General features: G+C 44.1%; 1 protein-coding gene across 1 annotated transcript in view; it reads left to right on the top strand.

Annotated features, from left to right (window-relative positions):
• Nucleotides 1–4,917: 4,917 nt before the first annotated feature.
• Nucleotides 4,918–17,620, top strand: part of Kif13b (kinesin family member 13B) — a 153,007-nt gene continuing 140,304 nt past the window's right edge. The window contains exon 1 of the mRNA XM_032918154.1: nucleotides 4,918–5,049. Within this exon, the coding sequence (XP_032774045.1) occupies nucleotides 4,995–5,049 (55 nt within the window). The 5' untranslated portion in view covers nucleotides 4,918–4,994. The remainder of the gene's footprint in view (nucleotides 5,050–17,620) is intronic.

Below are 17,620 nucleotides of genomic sequence, written 5' to 3'. Positions count from 1 at the left end.
GATGACGGTAATGAGCCACCACAATCAGCTTATGAAGCACTAGGAGGATCAAACCCAGGACCTCGCCAATGCTAGGTAAGCAATCTCCCAACTGAGCTGCATCCCCAGCCACCTTCTCTCCTCTTAAAATCTGTATTCTGGGCACTTAATATAAGTTGAGCCTAGGCTAGGGCTGGTTTGTAGTGTAGGCTATTAAGATGATTAAGACTTGGGAGAGACAGCTCAGTGGTTAAGAGCACTGGCTGCTCTTCCAAAGGCCCTGAGTTCAATTCCCAGCAACCATGTGGTGGCTCACAATCATCTGTAATGGGATATCAGAGGCCCTCTTCTGGTCTGTCTGAGAGAAAACAAAACAAAACAAAAAACAGTTACAATGTACTCACATAAAATAAATAAATCTTAAAAAAAAAAAAAAGACTTGGGAACAGAGAGAGTGATATCATGGAAACCGAGGGAACCCAGAACTTCCAGGTATGACAGATGAGTCAAGAAAAACAAGGACCAAAGTCTACCTCATTAGATTTGTAATGAGAAGGTCAATTGTACAAGTTACCATGACGGCTTTATTGGAGGGTTGAAGACAGGTGAAAGCGTGATTAAATTAATAGTTGGTTGGCTAATGACAGGCGAGGGAGGGAAGACACTGTAGACTATTATTTGGGTAGCTTGGTTGTGCAGGACACAGGGAGACAGGTAACCAGATGCAGACTCATGGCTAAAGGCAATGGTCCGTCAATTTTCAGTCAAGAACTATTCTTTGGTCACAGGACTTGGGGGAATCAAATCGGTACTGACTGGAAGCTCCTCCTCCCTGATAGCTACCTTGTAAAATGTTGGAACATGTTATTCAAACTGCTGGAGGGTGAGGGATGGTTATCAACAGCCCTACCCAGATTGTAAATCCTGCAAATTACAACAACAGCTGGCTGGGCAATGGTGGTATGATATTGTGAAGGTAACCGAGAGCTGTGTGATTGGACGTAAGGTCCATTCAGTAGGAGGGAACTCAGATCTCCTACTTCAAAACTAGCCAAGAACTGAAGAACACATAGACCCTAGGGGAGAACCTATGGCTACCATTTTGCTCAACTGATTTAAATAGAAACTGTCTTCTAAATATTTATCCTTATACCCATAGATAAGTACAGACCTCGCCTCTCACCGAAGAAGCTTCTTTTTGCAGCAGACAGAGGCAATTACCGAGAACCACAACTTATCAAAGCATAGAAAATGAGTGTGATGTGCCCATCCACAAATGGGACACCTGTGACGCAACATCTATACCCCAGGGTTTCAGAAGAGGGGGTGAAATTACTTTAAGAGCCAGAGGACAGGAAAACTGCTGTAAGATAGCATCTGTGTACATGAACTCGCAACAGTACAGTCACCTGCGTGTGACCACATGCCGAGCAAGAAGCTAATTGCTTACATCTTGAACTGCAAGTATGAAGCAGAGAGAAAAAAACTGGAAAATGGGGGTTGGGGATTTAGCTCAGTGGTAGAGCGCTTGCCTAGCGAGCGCAAGGCCCTGGGTTTGGTCCTCAGCTCCGGGAAGAAAAAAAAAAAGAACCAAAAAAAAAAGAGCATCATCAAGACCTCCCCAAATAGCACCACCAGCTGGACACCAAGTGTTTAAATACAGGAGCCCACAGGGGTTTAAACCACTGCATTTGTCCAAGTGATCAACCCCACACCCAAGTATACACAGATGACCCGACTACATACACACATATGCACATACATGTGCACACACACATACACACATGTGTGTGGAGGGGTGGATATGATGTAAATACATTGTAGTTATGTATGAAATTCTAAAAAGGTAGTAGATGATTACGTTGTTATTTTTTTGTTCCTGCTTTTCCTAGTGGGAGCTGAAGCTGTTAGGAGGGGTCTCCGGATGGAGGCGATGTTGAATGGGTCGCACAGAGGCCAGCTAGCAGAACCTTATTGCCATAGAACAGGTGAGAGAAAGTGAAATAATCTAAGACTTCCACAGACCTAGGACTCTAGAGTAGGGAACTGTGACTAGAGGCAGACAAATAACACTGTAGACACAATTAGCATCAGGAATGTTCATGGCAGAGTTGTGATTCTTTCTCACAGGAGCTTACTATGTAGACCACGCTAGCCCTGAACGAATTGAGATTGAAAGAATGCAGGAACAGGTGATTAGGGGAAGTGGCTCTTCAGATGGAATGTTGATGAATTAAAAGGAAAAAAAAAAGCCAGGTTTTGCACACCATTAATCCCAGCATTTGGGAGGCAGAAGCAGGTATATCTCTGAATTTGAGGCCAGCCTGGTCTACAGATTGAGTTCCAGGATATCTAGAGTGACACACAGAATCTCTATGAGGGGGGGGGGCGGAGGGGGGAGTGAGTGGAATGCAAAACAGAGCTGTTTGGAATTTCTGGGGTGTGGACAATGTGTATGCAGACTTTGTTTCTGCTTTGAGAGGCTGCAGAAAACAGCGAGTAGTTGCTGACAGCCTGGCTTCCCCCTGAATAAGTTACTCTGCTTTACATCCTCAGTAGAGACAATAACATTAACTGCTCCATCCAGTCTGTGGGAGAATTATATAGGCTCAGAGATGTTAAGGGCTTAGGGTAGTGTCTGGCATGAAGAAGGTATTCCATTAGTACTATCAGGTCAGAGATGGCTATAAATAAACAGACAGGGAGCATAGGGAGGCAAGGCCAGCCTGATCTACATAGTGAGTTCTAGGGCAGCCAGAGCTACACAGTGAGACCATGTCTCAAAAGCAAAACAAAGCAAAACAAACAAACAAACAAACAAAACCCCTAAAAGAAATAAAGACAGGGTTGGGGATTTAGCTCAGTGGGGATTTAGCAAGGCAAGGCCCTGGGTTGGGTCCCCAGCTCCAGAAAAAAAAATTAAAAAAAAAAAAAAAAAAAAAAAAAGAAAAGAAAGAAAAAGACACAGATGGGCTAAGGAAGGTTCCTTAGCATCAGAAACTGACAAATCAATGGAATGAAAAGAAAACCAATCAGTTTCACAATAGATAGGTTTGCAAAATGTTAGTGGGTAAAAGGAGGCTCTCCTAGACCCAGTTAACTGATAATATCTCACATCTGTTCTGCACCTTTGCAGAAAACCTACACTGTCCAAGGTTGTCCACTTACAAAACAAAGGCACAGAGTACTTTTCTTCCCATTCCCCTCGAAGGTGACTAGACAGAAACCAGGATTTTCCCTCCTCCTGACAACCCACTGGACCCCAGAGCATGCTGCCTTGTCCAGCACCAGTTTCGGTTTATCTGGCTGTGGAACCCCTGGGGCTCTCCAGGCTGCAGGTTACAACCTGCAGATAGCTGTCTTTCCTCTCTCACCTGTCACTGGATGACTTGCGGGCCTTAGGAATCCTTTATCTGCATCTTCACAGAGGAGTTAAAAGAGACCTTGAGTCCAAATGGGGACTACCCACAGTTCCTCAGGTTTTTTGTCCTAAATTTCCATGTAAATAAAATTTCGAGGGGTTGGGGATTTAGCTCAGTGGTAGAGCGCTTGCCTAGCAAGCGTAAGGCCCTGGGTTCAGTCCCCAGCTCTGGAAAAAAAAAGAAAAAAAAATTTCGAATGGAAACTGCACAACCTTTTTTTTTTTTTTTTTTTTTTTTTTTTAAATCTCACTGCCCTTCTTTAGAAGCCAGAGTGGGCTGGCTGGGCATTGAAGCTCCCAGCTCACATCTGTAGTCCCAGTAGTTGGGAGGCTGAGGCAGGAGTTTGTAGCCTAGAGTTGGTTCAGTTTATGGCAATCTTTTTATTTTTATTTTTTAAAGATTTATTTATTTTATTTATATGTTAGTACATTGTAGTTCTCTTCAGACACTTCAGAAGAGAGCATCCCATTACAGATGGTTGTGAGCCACCATGTGGTTGCTGGGAATTGAACTTAGGACCTCTGGAAGAGCAGTCAGTGCTCTTAACCGCTGAGCCATCTCTCCAGCCCCCCGTTTATGGCAATCTTACTCCTTCAGTTTGCTGAGTGCTGGGATTACAGTATGTCCAGTGCCATTCACGTCTGACCTAGTGTTTCTAACATAGTAAGGGTCATTAATGCACCCCCAAATCTGACTTTTGTGTTAGCTAAACAGAACATGTTTGCAGGACAGTCTTGGCACACAAACCGCCAACCAGTAGTCTCTGAGGCTGATAAACAGTATTTATAGGTTGGTTTCATTGACTCACACGATAAACGTACCAGGGGTCTTCACTGCAGGTTGGGTGACACAGGTTTTGAAATTTGCCTAGTTCTTGTCTCCATTTTACACATTAAAAAAGATGAAATTTGAGCCACCAAATAACTTAACCATGATCACAGGTTGGCAAATGAGTGGGATTTGAGTTAAGTTTGTTTCCATAACCCAAGGTTATGACTCAGAGAATGCAGAGGCTGTGGTCAAGGTTGAATGCATCTATTTATCCTTAAGGAAAGGTCAGCAAAGAAACAGAGGGGGACGAGTCAGTCGGAGAAAATCATCCAAGGATCGAACCCAGAGGTTTTAAAAAAAAAAAAAAAAAAACTAGAGAAGGTTTTCAGATGAAGGGTCAGCTCTTGTTCACGCTGTGTAGAGCGCTTGCCTGACATTCATAAACCCTAATTTTAATCTCTAGAAAACTCTCCAAAGACAAAAAAAAAAAGGAAGATAGGAAGGAAGAAAGAAAAGAAAGAGGAAGAAGTAAAGTAAGAGAAGGAAAGGAAGGGAGAGGGAAGTGCCTGAACGGCAGCACAGTTATTAAAACGGCGACAGATGACTACAAGTTCCAGAGAGCGACGCGCCTATTTTCCCGCCAGCGCCTCGGCCGGCCTTGTGAGAACTACAAATCCCGGCATGCCCCGGGGCGCACCGGTCCTCGCCCCTCGTCGGTCCCGCCCCCTTTCCCCACAGCCCCCGCCCGCCGGGTTGGCCTCCGAGAGTTTGTCCGGTGGCCGTGGTAAACGGAGGTGCAGTAAGAACCCCGGCGGCAGCACGATGGGCGACTCCAAAGTGAAAGTGGCGGTACGGGTCCGGCCAATGAACCGACGAGGTGAGAACTTGTCCCGGGCCGGGGGCGACAGGTGCCTGTAGTGGTAGAGCCTTGGCGTCCCGGGGGTCTCGGCGGGCTCCCCTCAGCGCGCGTGCGCCCTCGACGGCGCGGTCGGGCCCTCAGCCCTCCGCCCCGCCAGCTGTCACCGAGCTCGCCAGGCCTGGGGCAGCTCCGGCCTCACAGCCCTCCTGTACACGCAGCTCTTAGGGCGGACAGCCGTACTTTTCGATTTTCCACGTTCCATTCCTTGAACCTGCACCTTGTTGCTGTTTGCAGAAAAGGAAGGACGTGCCTTCCTAGTTCTTTCTGGTTTATGATTATCGAGAGGTTTCTTTCTTTCTTTCTTTCTTTCTTTCTTTCTTTCTTTCTTTCTTTCTTTCTTTCTTTTTCTTGAAGTGATAGTCATCTCAACAATAAATAGTCTCGGTGCCAAGATTCTTGGGAAATTGTATCTTTCAGACATGCTCTGAAGTCTGTAGGGAGGGTAGAGAAAGTAGATAAACTCAGGACACGTAAATCATCTCTCCAAGTTGGAAGGACTGAAGCCCAACTTGTGTCCGGAGAGTAGCTGGTTTTTGCCTTTGCGGCTTCACCAGAGAGTGACTGTGTAGGGTACTTAAAATGAGGTGATGTGTTTGAAAACACTTTATATACAAGTCTTGTTATTGAGGTGCTGCTGGGCTCCCAGGGGATGGAATTGCAGTTAGTTGATTTAGACTACTGACTAGCTAGAATTGTTTTCTAGGGTTTCTAGTTTGTTTTACTGTGTTTAAAGTCAAGTGTGTAGGAAATAGTTTTTCTGTTTCCTTGCCCTTTGGCGTATATATGGAGGTAAACAGGTGGGACAGTTGACAAAAGATTTCTCTGGTTGGTTCTGTGGGAAAGCTGGCTTCTCTGTTTTCTTGGCGTTGGTTTGCCTACCTGAACGTGCTTAAGTCTATGAGGCATGTTTTCCCCTGAAGACTTAACTTTTTAAGCTCTCAGCTAATTGCCTCCTTGCATCCAGGTTATCACAAAACAGAGTGAGTATCTTAGAAGTCCGAAAGTTTTCAACTCTTCCATTTTCGAGTGTCCAGACATCTTTATTTTGGATCACTTCAAGCTCATTGTGATCATTACTGCGATTAAAAAACAAAAGAGAACAGCCAAGTGAAATCCGACTTATCTGGGACTGATTCGGAAAGGATGGGTTCAGCACATTCTTAAAATTTCCTTTTTGCAAAATACTTGGAAATGTCAGTGCTGAAGGAGGCCTCTAGCCAGCCACCACAGCAGGGCTTGGCACAGATAGTTAGAGCCCAACTCTTCCTTGTTTTCTCTCACTGGGAGGAAGCTACTGCCTTTAATTTGCTATGCTTGTAATTCTAACAGTGGCTGTTACTATGCTCAGAGTTTCGAGACATTCATTGAATGATTTTAGCTATAGAGTACATGTTAGCTGTTCCTTACATTGAACATTGCCTTCCTTCTTTTCTCCTTCTCTCCTTCCTTTTTTTTTTTTTTTTTTTTTTTTTTTTTGAGACTGGGTCTCCCTACATAGCCCTGGCTGCCCTGGAACTCAGCATGTAGACCAGGCTGGCCTCAAATTCACAGAAATCCACCTGCCTCTGCCCAGATCTTTAGTGCTGGTATTAAAGGCATTCACCACAATGCTTGACACTTCTTTCTTTCTAAAACAGTGCTAAGGATCGGAACACTGGTCCTTACCTGCATTTTATCCACCGAACCATCTGAGTTCAGCCAGCCAGCCAGGCATCTCCCATACTTTTTTCCCCACTTATTTATTTTGAGGTAGTGTCCTCGTGAGTTCAGCCAGCCAGCCAGGCATCTCCCAGTACTGTTTTTCCCCACTTATTTATTTTGAGGTAGTGTCCTCGTGTAGACCAGGGTGGCCTGGAACTTGCAGTCATCTTCCTGCCTCAGCCTCCTGAGTGCATTGCAGGGATGCGCCAACCACTGCTGACTGAACTCACTTTAAAATGAATGTTTACAGTTTGGTTCCACTGTCCAGTGACAACTGCCCCCTAGTCTCTTTGCTTCCTCTATCTTGTGTCTCTAGTGTTCATCACAGATAATTTCTTCATCTACAGGTTATTACGAAATTTAATAGCGAGGAACCTTAAAGCTTGTTATTTCTAAGTTGGCATCTTGAATTCCCATGAAAAGGCAGTAACAAAATTGAGCTGCTTTTTGCTGAGTTTGAAGAGAACCCTATTTAAACATTACCTCTTCCGAGGAAAGCGGTATTGTGATAGCATGTGACTGTCAAGTAGTTGGGTCTAGTTCTGGGTGCTCCTGACTTAGTGTGTGTGTGAGGATTGACATGGTCACTGGGTTGTACTTCTCATCATAGACTCTGTTGTTTGAATGATGTTTGTGTCTTTTGAGGAGTCTGAAGGTTTCCAGAACTCTTCAGTGTAGGGTTCAGTTCTTTGTGTGACTCAGTGGCTGGTTGTGCTTAAGGGGCTTCAGCATTTCTGCTCAACTGTCTGCGTCGGTGGGAACTTAATTGAATATCAAGGGGTAGTTCCTAATTTAATGATAGCTAGAGTTGTAGTGGCTAATTTGTCAAGATAAAGAGAGGGAGGGAGAGAGAGAGAGAAGAGAGAGAGAGAGAGAGAGAGAGAGAGAGAGAGAGAGTGAGTGTGTGTGTGTGTGTGTGTGTGTGTGTGTGTGTGTGTCTGTGTCTGTCTGTGGGTCTGTAATCTTAGAACTTGGTGGAGCAGGCAGAAGGATCTCAGTTTGAGGTGAGTCTGGGCTGCGTACATAGTAAAATTTGCTTTTTTTTAAAAAAAAAAAAGCAAAAAATTTCCTCCATTCTTGTCTGCTAACCAACTAACCTTCCTTCTTCCTGGCCTCTGTTTTTCACCTTTTTTCTTTTGGTGATACTGGGGACTTAACCAGGGCCTTGTATACACTAATGTTTTCATTCTGGTGTTAGGCTCGCATGCATGTGTAATCTTAACGTTACAGCTTCTAGTCATCTGAAATAGGAAGCTAAGCTGCTAAAGAGAAAGGGTAAATGTTGTTATTTAAAAGAGCTTGAACTTGTCTTTGAAGATGATGTTCCTCTTTCTTTTGGTATTGTTTTGAGATTGGGTCTCTGGTGGCTCAGGCTAACCTCAGACCTGCTGTGTAGTTGAGGCTTTCCTTCTACCTCTACCTCCTGAGTGCTGGAATTACAGTCTTGTTCTATCCTGCTTAGTTCTTGTCTGTTCTTTTAGACTGTACAACTCAATATATGTGTTTACATCCTTCTACATACTGCAGAGAAGACCATTTCATATCTTATAAAAAAATCTGAGAGGCCTTTATTTTTGTTTTATGTCCTTGAGTTTTTTCCTTGCATACATATATATGCACCATATGTGTACACTATCCAAAGAGGCCAGAAGAGGGTGTTGGATCCCCTCGAACCGGAGTAATAGGCTTTGTGAGTTGCCATAAGGGTTCTAGGACCTGAACCTTGGTCCTCTGCTAAAGTAGCTAGTGCTTGTAACCACTGAACCATCTCCCCAGCCTCTCTGAAGGTTTTCTAAGTATAATTTCCATTAGATCAGTGACAGTCTCCTTTTCAGGAATTTGATAATTTACATTTGGGTAGTTTAAAAAATATTTAATAGGTGAATTAATATTGACTACTTGCCAGGTTCTAGTTCATGCTAGATTGCATGGGAGCTTCAATCAAGGAACTGCCAATTTAGAAATATGTGCAAGATTAGCCAGGAAAACAAAGCAAAACAATATAAAGTCTTTGGAAAATACTTTTGTTAAAGGAATGGAACAGAAAGTTATGCCAGAAGTTGAGCCAGAAGGATTGTCAGGTGAGCATGTGTGATAGATAACTCTATTTCAGAAGGTATTTCCAGTGAGTTTAAAGTTTGCATTCTGCAGTGTTGTTTAAAGGTAAAACACAAAAAAAGTCAGAAATGATGTCTAAAAGATTTAGCGCTGCCAGAAGTCCTCTTCTTGGTAAAGTGGAGGGACCATAATGTAGGCATTGAAAGCAGTGCCAGCCAAGACATTCATGCTGTGGGGAGAGCAGAACTTGAACCCCTGTGTGTAATTAAGAATGAGCCTATTAGTGTGGCCATTGGTGGATAGAAACCATGTAGCGCAGGGGGCCATGGCCAGAAGAAATGGTGGAAGGAAATGGATTGCTCTTGGGGAGAGGATTTTGCCAAAGACCTTGTTTGTGTTGTCCAGTGTTATCTGTGTCTTCAAGAGTGCTGTATGGTTTCTGTATGAGGAAATGACTGTCATGTGAGGAGAGACGATGAAAAGATAAACAGGTAGAGCTCACTGCTACTTAGTAAGAGCCAGGTGAGTGACAGGGACACTTAGGAATTTAGAGGAGTGAAAGACCTCTGCACGCCTGGTGATTAGGGAAGACTTCACTGAGGCGGGCAGATCTGGGTTACAAAACATTCCCGGCAGGAGGCCTATGATTTCCCTGGGTGGGAGGGGAAGACCTTGGTTCTCTGAGGAGGAAGCCAAGCACAAAGGCGAGAATGAAAATGAGCAAGGCCTGTTTAGGCAGCAGAGACTAGATTGGCCTGTCCCTAAGGTGGATTCTGCAGGGTTGACTGGAGTAAGGTGAGAGGAGGCCTGGGAGGAGCATGGGACTCCTGCTGAGAGCTAGGCCAGAAGTCAGCTTAGGAGGCTGGTCTAGAGCTCTCTTTAGATTTCACGTGGCCACAGGCAGGAAGGAGAAAGATTGCTGGATTGCAAGGTAAGGTCAGAAGACTAGATAGATGGCTGATTCCTTGCCACAGCCGAGCAGGTCTAAAACCTACTTGATAGAAATGAAACCAGGTAAGGAGGAAGTCAGAGGAGACTGGCTACATTCAGGTAGCCTTAATTCAGAAGATATGGGGCAACTTCAGAAATGGGAAACAGAAGGCCCTACCCATCAAGGAGGAGATAGGAAGAGTTCTCTAGGAAAGTGAGGGTCCAAGCACAGTGGTTTTGACCTTGGAGTTGATCACAGGGAGGCTTTGGATCTTTCAGAAAGATGTCTGACAAATGAACCACAGGTGGCTGAGGCTGGGAGTTTCTGACAGCGTTCGCTGAAACAGAAGGTAGTTGTTTGCTGACATCTGCTTGATGTGCCAATATCCAGTGAGACACCCCAACCATTACAACATTGTTCTTGCTGTCAGTCCAGGGACTGAAACTTGGGTCAGTATGGAGAGGACTAGAGCATTTGCTGAAGGTGCATGCCTGTGACAGGCAACTTTGTTACAACCTCTGTTACCATTTCCCTGTCACCTCCATAAAACCATGACTAATCCCTTGCTTTTCCACTTCTTCAGTTCTAAATGTGGGAGAAGGCACTGATAAAGCTATTACTTAAGGAGATGAATTGAGACATTTATTGAGTGGGAATGGATTTATTGATCTCTGCTCACTGATGGCAGGACATGTTCTCTGAACAAACTTGGCAGAGATGAACAGTGCCTCATGGGGAAGCATATGAAGATCTGGGACTGAATGGTGCCCAGCTTTCACTCATACAAGCTGTAGGAAGCCTTAGAAAATGGTATTCATTAACCAGTTCAAATATTGGTTGATGAAAAACTATGATAACTACCTTTTCTGTTTTTCATCTGGAGTGCTGGAGCTTGTGGAAGTTGATTCTTTCTATCCAATGTGTAGGTCCAAGGACTCAAACTCTGTCAGGTTTGGCAGTAAGCACTTTTTGTGGACTGGACCATCTTGCTGGTCCTCTGATAGTGATCTTCCAAAGATTTGCTCCAGTAGCTGGGCTGAGTTCCTGTTTGTTGCTGGGGCTCTAACCCAGGGGCCTTTCTTGTTTTGGGTGGCTTTATCATTAGCCCAGTCCCAGAGTTTTCTATTGCCAATTGTGAGTTACAGAGTTTACTGTTTTTGTCTTTTTGTTTTTTTGTTTTTTTCCCTGAAAGACAAAAATTCTCACTAAGTAGCCCAGTCTGGTTGCAAACTTGCTGTTTCCTGCCTCAGCTTCCCAAGTGTTGGCATATGCTGATAAGTTATTTTGCACCAATGAAATGGGCCAGTTGAAGCTAGATTAGAGTATATATAGAAAGGTTTATTGGGAAACTGTTCTCTGGTAGGCCAATTCACTGGTCCCAAGGAAGGAGACAGAAAGGAGGGAAGGGAGAAGAGAGAGAAAGCCTTAGGTAGAGAGGGAGGAAGAGGGGCAGGAGACCAAAATGTCTAGAATTATATAGGGAAGAACAACCCAGCCCTTGGGCTGGAATGGAAAGTTCAGAGTAGAGGGCTGGGTGTGCCAGGTAGGGGCTGAGGGATGCTGGGAGACCTGGAGGCCAGGTCAGCTCTGGTATGTAAAATGCACCGAAGGCAGCGGTTTGTTCTGGGGCCTGAAGCTAAAGCGCACTATCAGTGGTGGGCAGCTCTAGCTTCGTTGTTTGCTTGCTTGTTTAGACAGAATCTTAGTGTGTAGCCCTTGCTGTTCTGGTACTTGTTGTGTAGACCAGGTTGACCTTGAGTAAGCTCCCAGCAATGTGACTACTTTTGCCTCACCTGGTCCACCTCTAGTTTTTAGGAAATACACTTGTTTACTGTATTCTTCAAGCTGAACTTTGAAATCTTTAGAATTTCTACATTTCACAGTCCCAGAGAAGGGGATAATCAAACTAGTATTTTGGGGACCTGCCATCAAAGCTTGTGCTTTTACTGGGCCTCATAGGAACCAGGCAGATCTGAAGACAGATGGTAGTCAGAGGAACCTGGCAATTCTGAGAGGCATGGTCTCTTTCTTCCCTTTGCACAGGGTGTCACTGTACAACCTAGTCAGTCAGGCTGGCTTCAAACTTGCAACAGTGCTACCTTGGCATCCTTAGTGATGAGAGTAAACACAGACACAAGTCACCATGTTGGTTACCAAAGGAACTCAGGTAACAGCAAGTGGCACAGGCCAGTTCATGATCAGGCCACAGATGCTTGAGCAGTAAAGACAGTTGTAGGGCAATAGGGCTTGGGTTTGAGAATGCACTGCTAGCAGTCCTAGCTGTCTTCCTTGCCTCCAAGGCCCATGGTGGTGAAGTAGAGGGGTTCAAATGAATGCTACAAATGAAGTGAGTTCAGATGGTGTTCATCTGAGGACTACTGAGCCTATCAAATCCACCTCAGGTCTGCTTTAGATGACTGGGTGCGTGCTGATGCTCTAGCCAAGAAGTGCAGGAGAGGCAGGTTTTAGGGAGAGGTGTTCAAGACGATGAGCCCTGCTCTGAGTCATTAGCCAGCTTGAGTCAATGGTGATGTGCCAGGTACTCTATCTGCACATGTAGAGTTAGCTGTTGTAGGTACCGGGAAGAAACTCTGTGGTTGCCCTTAGCTAAATGGACAAAGGCAGTTGTGTAAGAGAGACTCAAAACTCAGGGACTAAGAATCTGTAGAGACCTGGAGTCATTACTGTAAAAGAGAGAATTTATGTTAGGGCCTGTGTGAAGGAGGAGGTCACAGAGACCAAGAGAGACCCAAGAGAACCAAGGTGGCAGTAATGCTGTGTAAGACCGTGGAGACAAAATGTAACACAGAATAATTGGCCTACAGTCAGATGTCACAGGAGTGGCCATTCGTTTTGGCCTCATGGTGTTGATGGTAATTTTCAGAATAACATGACATCCTAAATAGATAGATGATTTAGTGATGGAGTGGGATGTAGGAACATACCAATTGGGCATGCCATTATTGAGACTGTGAGTCTACATGAATATTCTGTGAGCTCCTCAGGGACAAGACGGCAAAGGAGTGGTCTAGTGTGCCAGACAGGTAGCACTAGGCCTTTCCAGCCCTCTTTTTTTTTTTTTTTTTCCTTTTTGGACTGCTGACCCAGACCTTGGGGCCTAAACACTGACAGCAAGCACTCTACCACTGACTAAATCCCCAACCCCGTTTCCAGCCTCTTATTTTCTTCTTAAAGTCTGGGAGATGTTTGGGCCAGTAACACACAGAAAGCCAATGGAGAGGGAAATATGGGAGGAAGAGGATGACTCCTTAATGGGAAGGCCCTAGAGAGCTTCATTTTCATGGAAAGATTAAAAGATTGAAAGTGAGAAGAATTGTGTGAGTGGACACAATCAGAGACAGTGTTTAGAAAATGTTGAAACTTGAAGAGGGCTATGGATGGAGTTCTGTTGGTAGGGCTTGCTCAGCGTGAATAGAGCCTAGGTCCCACCCCAGTACCATAAAAAATGGGCGTGGTGGTGCACGCCTGACGTTCCCACAGGAGGAGGTGTTGAAGGTTATCCTCTGCAGTCACCTGGAACACAATAAATCCTGTCTGAGAGGATATGTAAAGCATTTGAAGGACTCCAGCAATATTTTATATTTATTGAGGTTAGTAGGGTTAGGAACTTTTCTAAGTTTTCTTCTCTCTCCTTCTCTCTTCCTTCTTACCCCTTTGTATCTTGTCCTGGCTGACCTTACTTAGCCTCCTGAGTAGTTTCATATGCTTGGCTCTTCCTCTTCCTTTTAAAATATTAGATACGTACCAAAATTTTTTATGTACCAAAATTATGTCCTTCAGTGTTTTAGGACATTAAAGATTTATTTATTTTATTTATATGTATACACCGTAGCTGTCTTCAGACACACCAGAAGAGGGCATCAGATCCCATTACAGATGGTTGTGAGCCACCATGTGGTTGCTGGGATTTGAACTCAGGTCCTCTAGAAGAGGAGTCAGTGCTCTTAACCACTGAGCCATCTGTCCAGCCCCCGTTTTAGGACATTAAGATCTGTGTGGCCGCCACTGCTGTTCAGTCCCAGGATGGTTGCTCCATCCAAGAAGCAGTCACTTCCCATTCCCTGATCCTCTGGTCTCTGTGGATTTTCCTGTCCTGGTGTTTGATAGAGATGGAGTCATACAACATGGACTAGGCTTCTTCCAGTTGGCACAGTGAATTTAGGGTTTACCCGTGCTGTATAACACCAACCAAAACTCCATTCTTTTTATGTCTAAATACTATTTGACTGTGCCTTGCTTTGTTTATTCACTGACCAGTTGATGGGCATTTGGTTTGCTCCCATCTTTTGGCTATTCTGAGTCAAGCTGTATATCATGAGGTATAAGTTTAGGGTTTTTCTTTTTGATTTTGTTTGTGGGTTTGTGTGTGCATGTTGTTGTTGTTGTTTGCTTGTTTGTTTGTTTTAAGATGTAGTTTCACTGTGTGGCTCTGCCTTACCTGGAACTCACTTTGTAGACCAGGCTACCTTGAACTTACAGAGCTTCTCCTGCTCCTTCCTTCAGAATGCTGGGGTTAAAGGTGTGTGTCACCATGTCTGAGGTAAATTCAACTTTTTGATTCAGGCTCTTCTGTGGCCCAACTCCGTTTCTGCATTCCTTCTCTTGTGGTGCTGACATTGCAGGCTGTGTTCCCTTGCCCAGCTGGTGTACAGGTTTTTGTATGGAGGTATATATTCATTTTTCATCCTGTGGACACAGGAGTGGAGTTGCTCTGGCATGCACCAGCACCAGTTCTAACGTCTGAGAAACCGTTGAACTTTACTGTGAAGTCCCCGTATCACACCCATTCTTGCATCAGTTTCTCCCCAGCAATGCTCACATGTGCTATGTGCACCTTTTTTCTTTGGCAGAGCCGAAGGATTGAACCCAGGGCCTTCACTGCTGTGCTGGTGCTCTGCAGTTGAGCTCATCTTGCAGCCCTGTCTTAGAGGGTTTTAATCACCCATTCCAAATCTTGAGGCTTGATTGTGTTTTTGAGTGTCTATATTTTGTGTTTGGGGCCAAATACAATGACTGAAACTTTTCATGCTGTCCCCTTTTCCCCTTGACCCACATCATCTCTTATTTCCTCTCCTCAGTGCTCACCCGTAGTAGAGCTCAATCCATCGCTATCATGTATTAGTAGAGTAGATTTTGATATTCACTAATATATAAGGGTAGAGATTACTTCTAATAGGTATTTATAAGTCTTATATATGGAAAGCTATTTTACTTTCCTTAAAAAGCATCACATGGATTTATTGGGGAGCAGCATGTGTGCCACAGTACATGCACAGGTCAGAGGACAGCTTGTAGGAATCAGTTTTCTTCTTGCACCATGTACATCTTGGGGATCAAACTCAGGTGGTCTGTTAGGTGGAAGGTGCCTTTCCCCTCCGAGCCATCTTGCCAACTCCCAGTTTACTTTTTACTGATATGGTGTTGTCAGTTTTTAGCCCCCAATCTGGAACATTGGACAGAGGAGTCCAGAAGCCTGCGAGTAAAAAGTATAAGCTGCTTCCAGTAGCAGTGCAGATAAATGAAGGGTTAGGATCACACATTACTTGCAGATTTTAAATTTAAAAGTGAATCTCATAAGTAATTTATTGTTTTTCTTTACAAAATGGGCACTAGAGGTGTTGAAGAGTCACTTAGGGGCTAGCTTTTTTAGTGACGTGCCTGGTAAGAAGAGGGAGGGTCTCTGTGTTTTGGTGTTGGCAATCTGGTTTGGAAGTTAGAAAGGCAGATTACCAAATGGGCATCTCTGATAATTCACTCACAAGTGAAAGATCCATTTCCTCAGACAGAACCTGAGTTACTTAAGGGGAGTATCCCAGGCCCTGCCTGTATTTTAATATGAAGTCATTGGGGTACAAACCACAGCTGATTTGTACATGGAAGAAAGACTTGCTTCAAATGATTGCTCACTCTTACAGAGTGACTAATACACTGGCTGAATAAGCAGGGGTGTCAGCTCTTGATAGTTAATATCATGAATAATTTGATGTAGAAAGGCATCCTGTTTGGAAATACTGACCTACAGCAGTTTGGGGGGCCTTTAATGCTAATACAGTATATCTCCCCTCCCCCTTTTTTTTAAAGGCTTAGGAATATATCAAAGTACCCTGGTCCTGAGGATTAGAAAGCCTGCTTAGTCATAACACAAACTTAATGTATTACTGAAGGTTTCTAATTGGTTGTCAGACAGTGTTAATTAAGTCTAAGTCTTGTTACTTTAGGTTTCATTATGAATAAATGTACCCATATTATTTATTGTAATACTGATTAATATTTAGTAATGTTTGAACCATTTTAAGTGTATTGGTTGGAGACATTAAGGACATTTCACATTGACTTACCATCACCACCATCCATGAGCAGAGAGAGCCTTTGCACATTATAAAATCAGGTGTGGTCATGCATAACTAATCCCAGCAATTGGGAGCTAGAGACCAGAGACAGAGGCTGGAGGATTGCTGCAAATGTTTTGGTCAGCTTGGGCTACAGTGTGAGGCCCAAGTCCCCCACTCCCTAAACAAAACAAAACATCTTCTGACCCCCTGAAGTTAATAATAATAGTTATTAACTGCTTAACTCTTTTTTTTTTTTTTTTTTTTTTTTTTCTGGAGCTGGGGACCAAACCCAGGGCCTTGCGCTTGCTAGGCAAGGGCTCTACCACTGAGCTAAATCCCCAACCCACAACTGCTTAACTCTTATCCAGCCTGCTGACCCTGCCTTTCTCCTTTCTGTCTTTGTGAATCTGACTCTGTGACCTCCTGTAAGTGGAATTTTCTGATACTTTCCTTCTGTGACTGCTTCATTTGTTTCACAGCCTGAAGGTTTAACTGTGAAGTGGGTGTGGTGTCGCACACCTGTGGTCTCAGCACTTAGGAGTAGAGACAGGAGGATTGGGAGTTTAAAGACAGCGTAAACTACATAAATAGCCTAGGTTACATGGGGTACTGTTTCAAAAACAAATAAAACAAAATTTGTTTGCTTTTAAAGGCTGACTAATGTGTGTGTGTGTGTGTGTGTGTGTGTGTGTGTGTGTGTGTGTGTGTGTGCGCGCGTGCATGTTGTTTATCGAGCCACTTTTGGAGAGTATGAATAATTCTGCGATGAGTGAACTCTGTAGCTTTATTTTCACAGAGGTAGTCCATGGCCCTTTCTCCCGCCGTGTTATATGTGTGTGTGTGCAAGTGGAGGCGAGAGGATAATGCCAGGTGTCTTCCTCAGTCACTCCCCACCTTATTTTTTGAGATGCAGTCCATTACTGAACCCAGAGCATGCTAAGCTTTTTAGGTGAGTGGTGGGGGATCAAACTGGATTCTCATGTTGAGTAAAGTGCTTTTGCCCATTAAGTCTTTTCTTAATCCCCTAAAATGCTTTCTTGGATAACCAGCCTTCCAGCTCCCCAGACCTCACTGGTGGTTTGGGTGTGTGTCCTAGACTGTGAGTCCTGACACATTCTAAACAGTCGTGTGAAAAGTCTCGATTAATGTCTGTCCACCAGTTGACACAGTTGACAGAATTGGAGTGGGAGTTTTATTTGGTAAATACTGAGCTATGGGTGTGGTTTCTCACTCTGGTAATCCCAACATTCCAGAGGCACAAAACAGGAGGATGGCCTTGTGCTCCAAGTCTGTGCTTCAGGGTAAAATGCAGTCTCAAGAAAACCACTCCCAACAAAAAAATAAATGAATAAACAAAAGGCCCTGAGCTAAAAAAGAATTGCAGAGAGCTAATAGGCTGCCCTTGAGTGGCATGTAGAGGCATCTATAAATGTCAGTGTCTTTAGGATAAAGTAAATTCATGTTCGATGTTTTAATTACTAAGTGA

Source organism: Rattus rattus, chromosome 12 (genome assembly GCF_011064425.1).
Source record: "Rattus rattus isolate New Zealand chromosome 12, Rrattus_CSIRO_v1, whole genome shotgun sequence".
NCBI lineage: Eukaryota > Metazoa > Chordata > Mammalia > Rodentia > Muridae > Rattus > Rattus rattus.
This window is presented reverse-complemented; position numbering and strand designations above follow the sequence as displayed.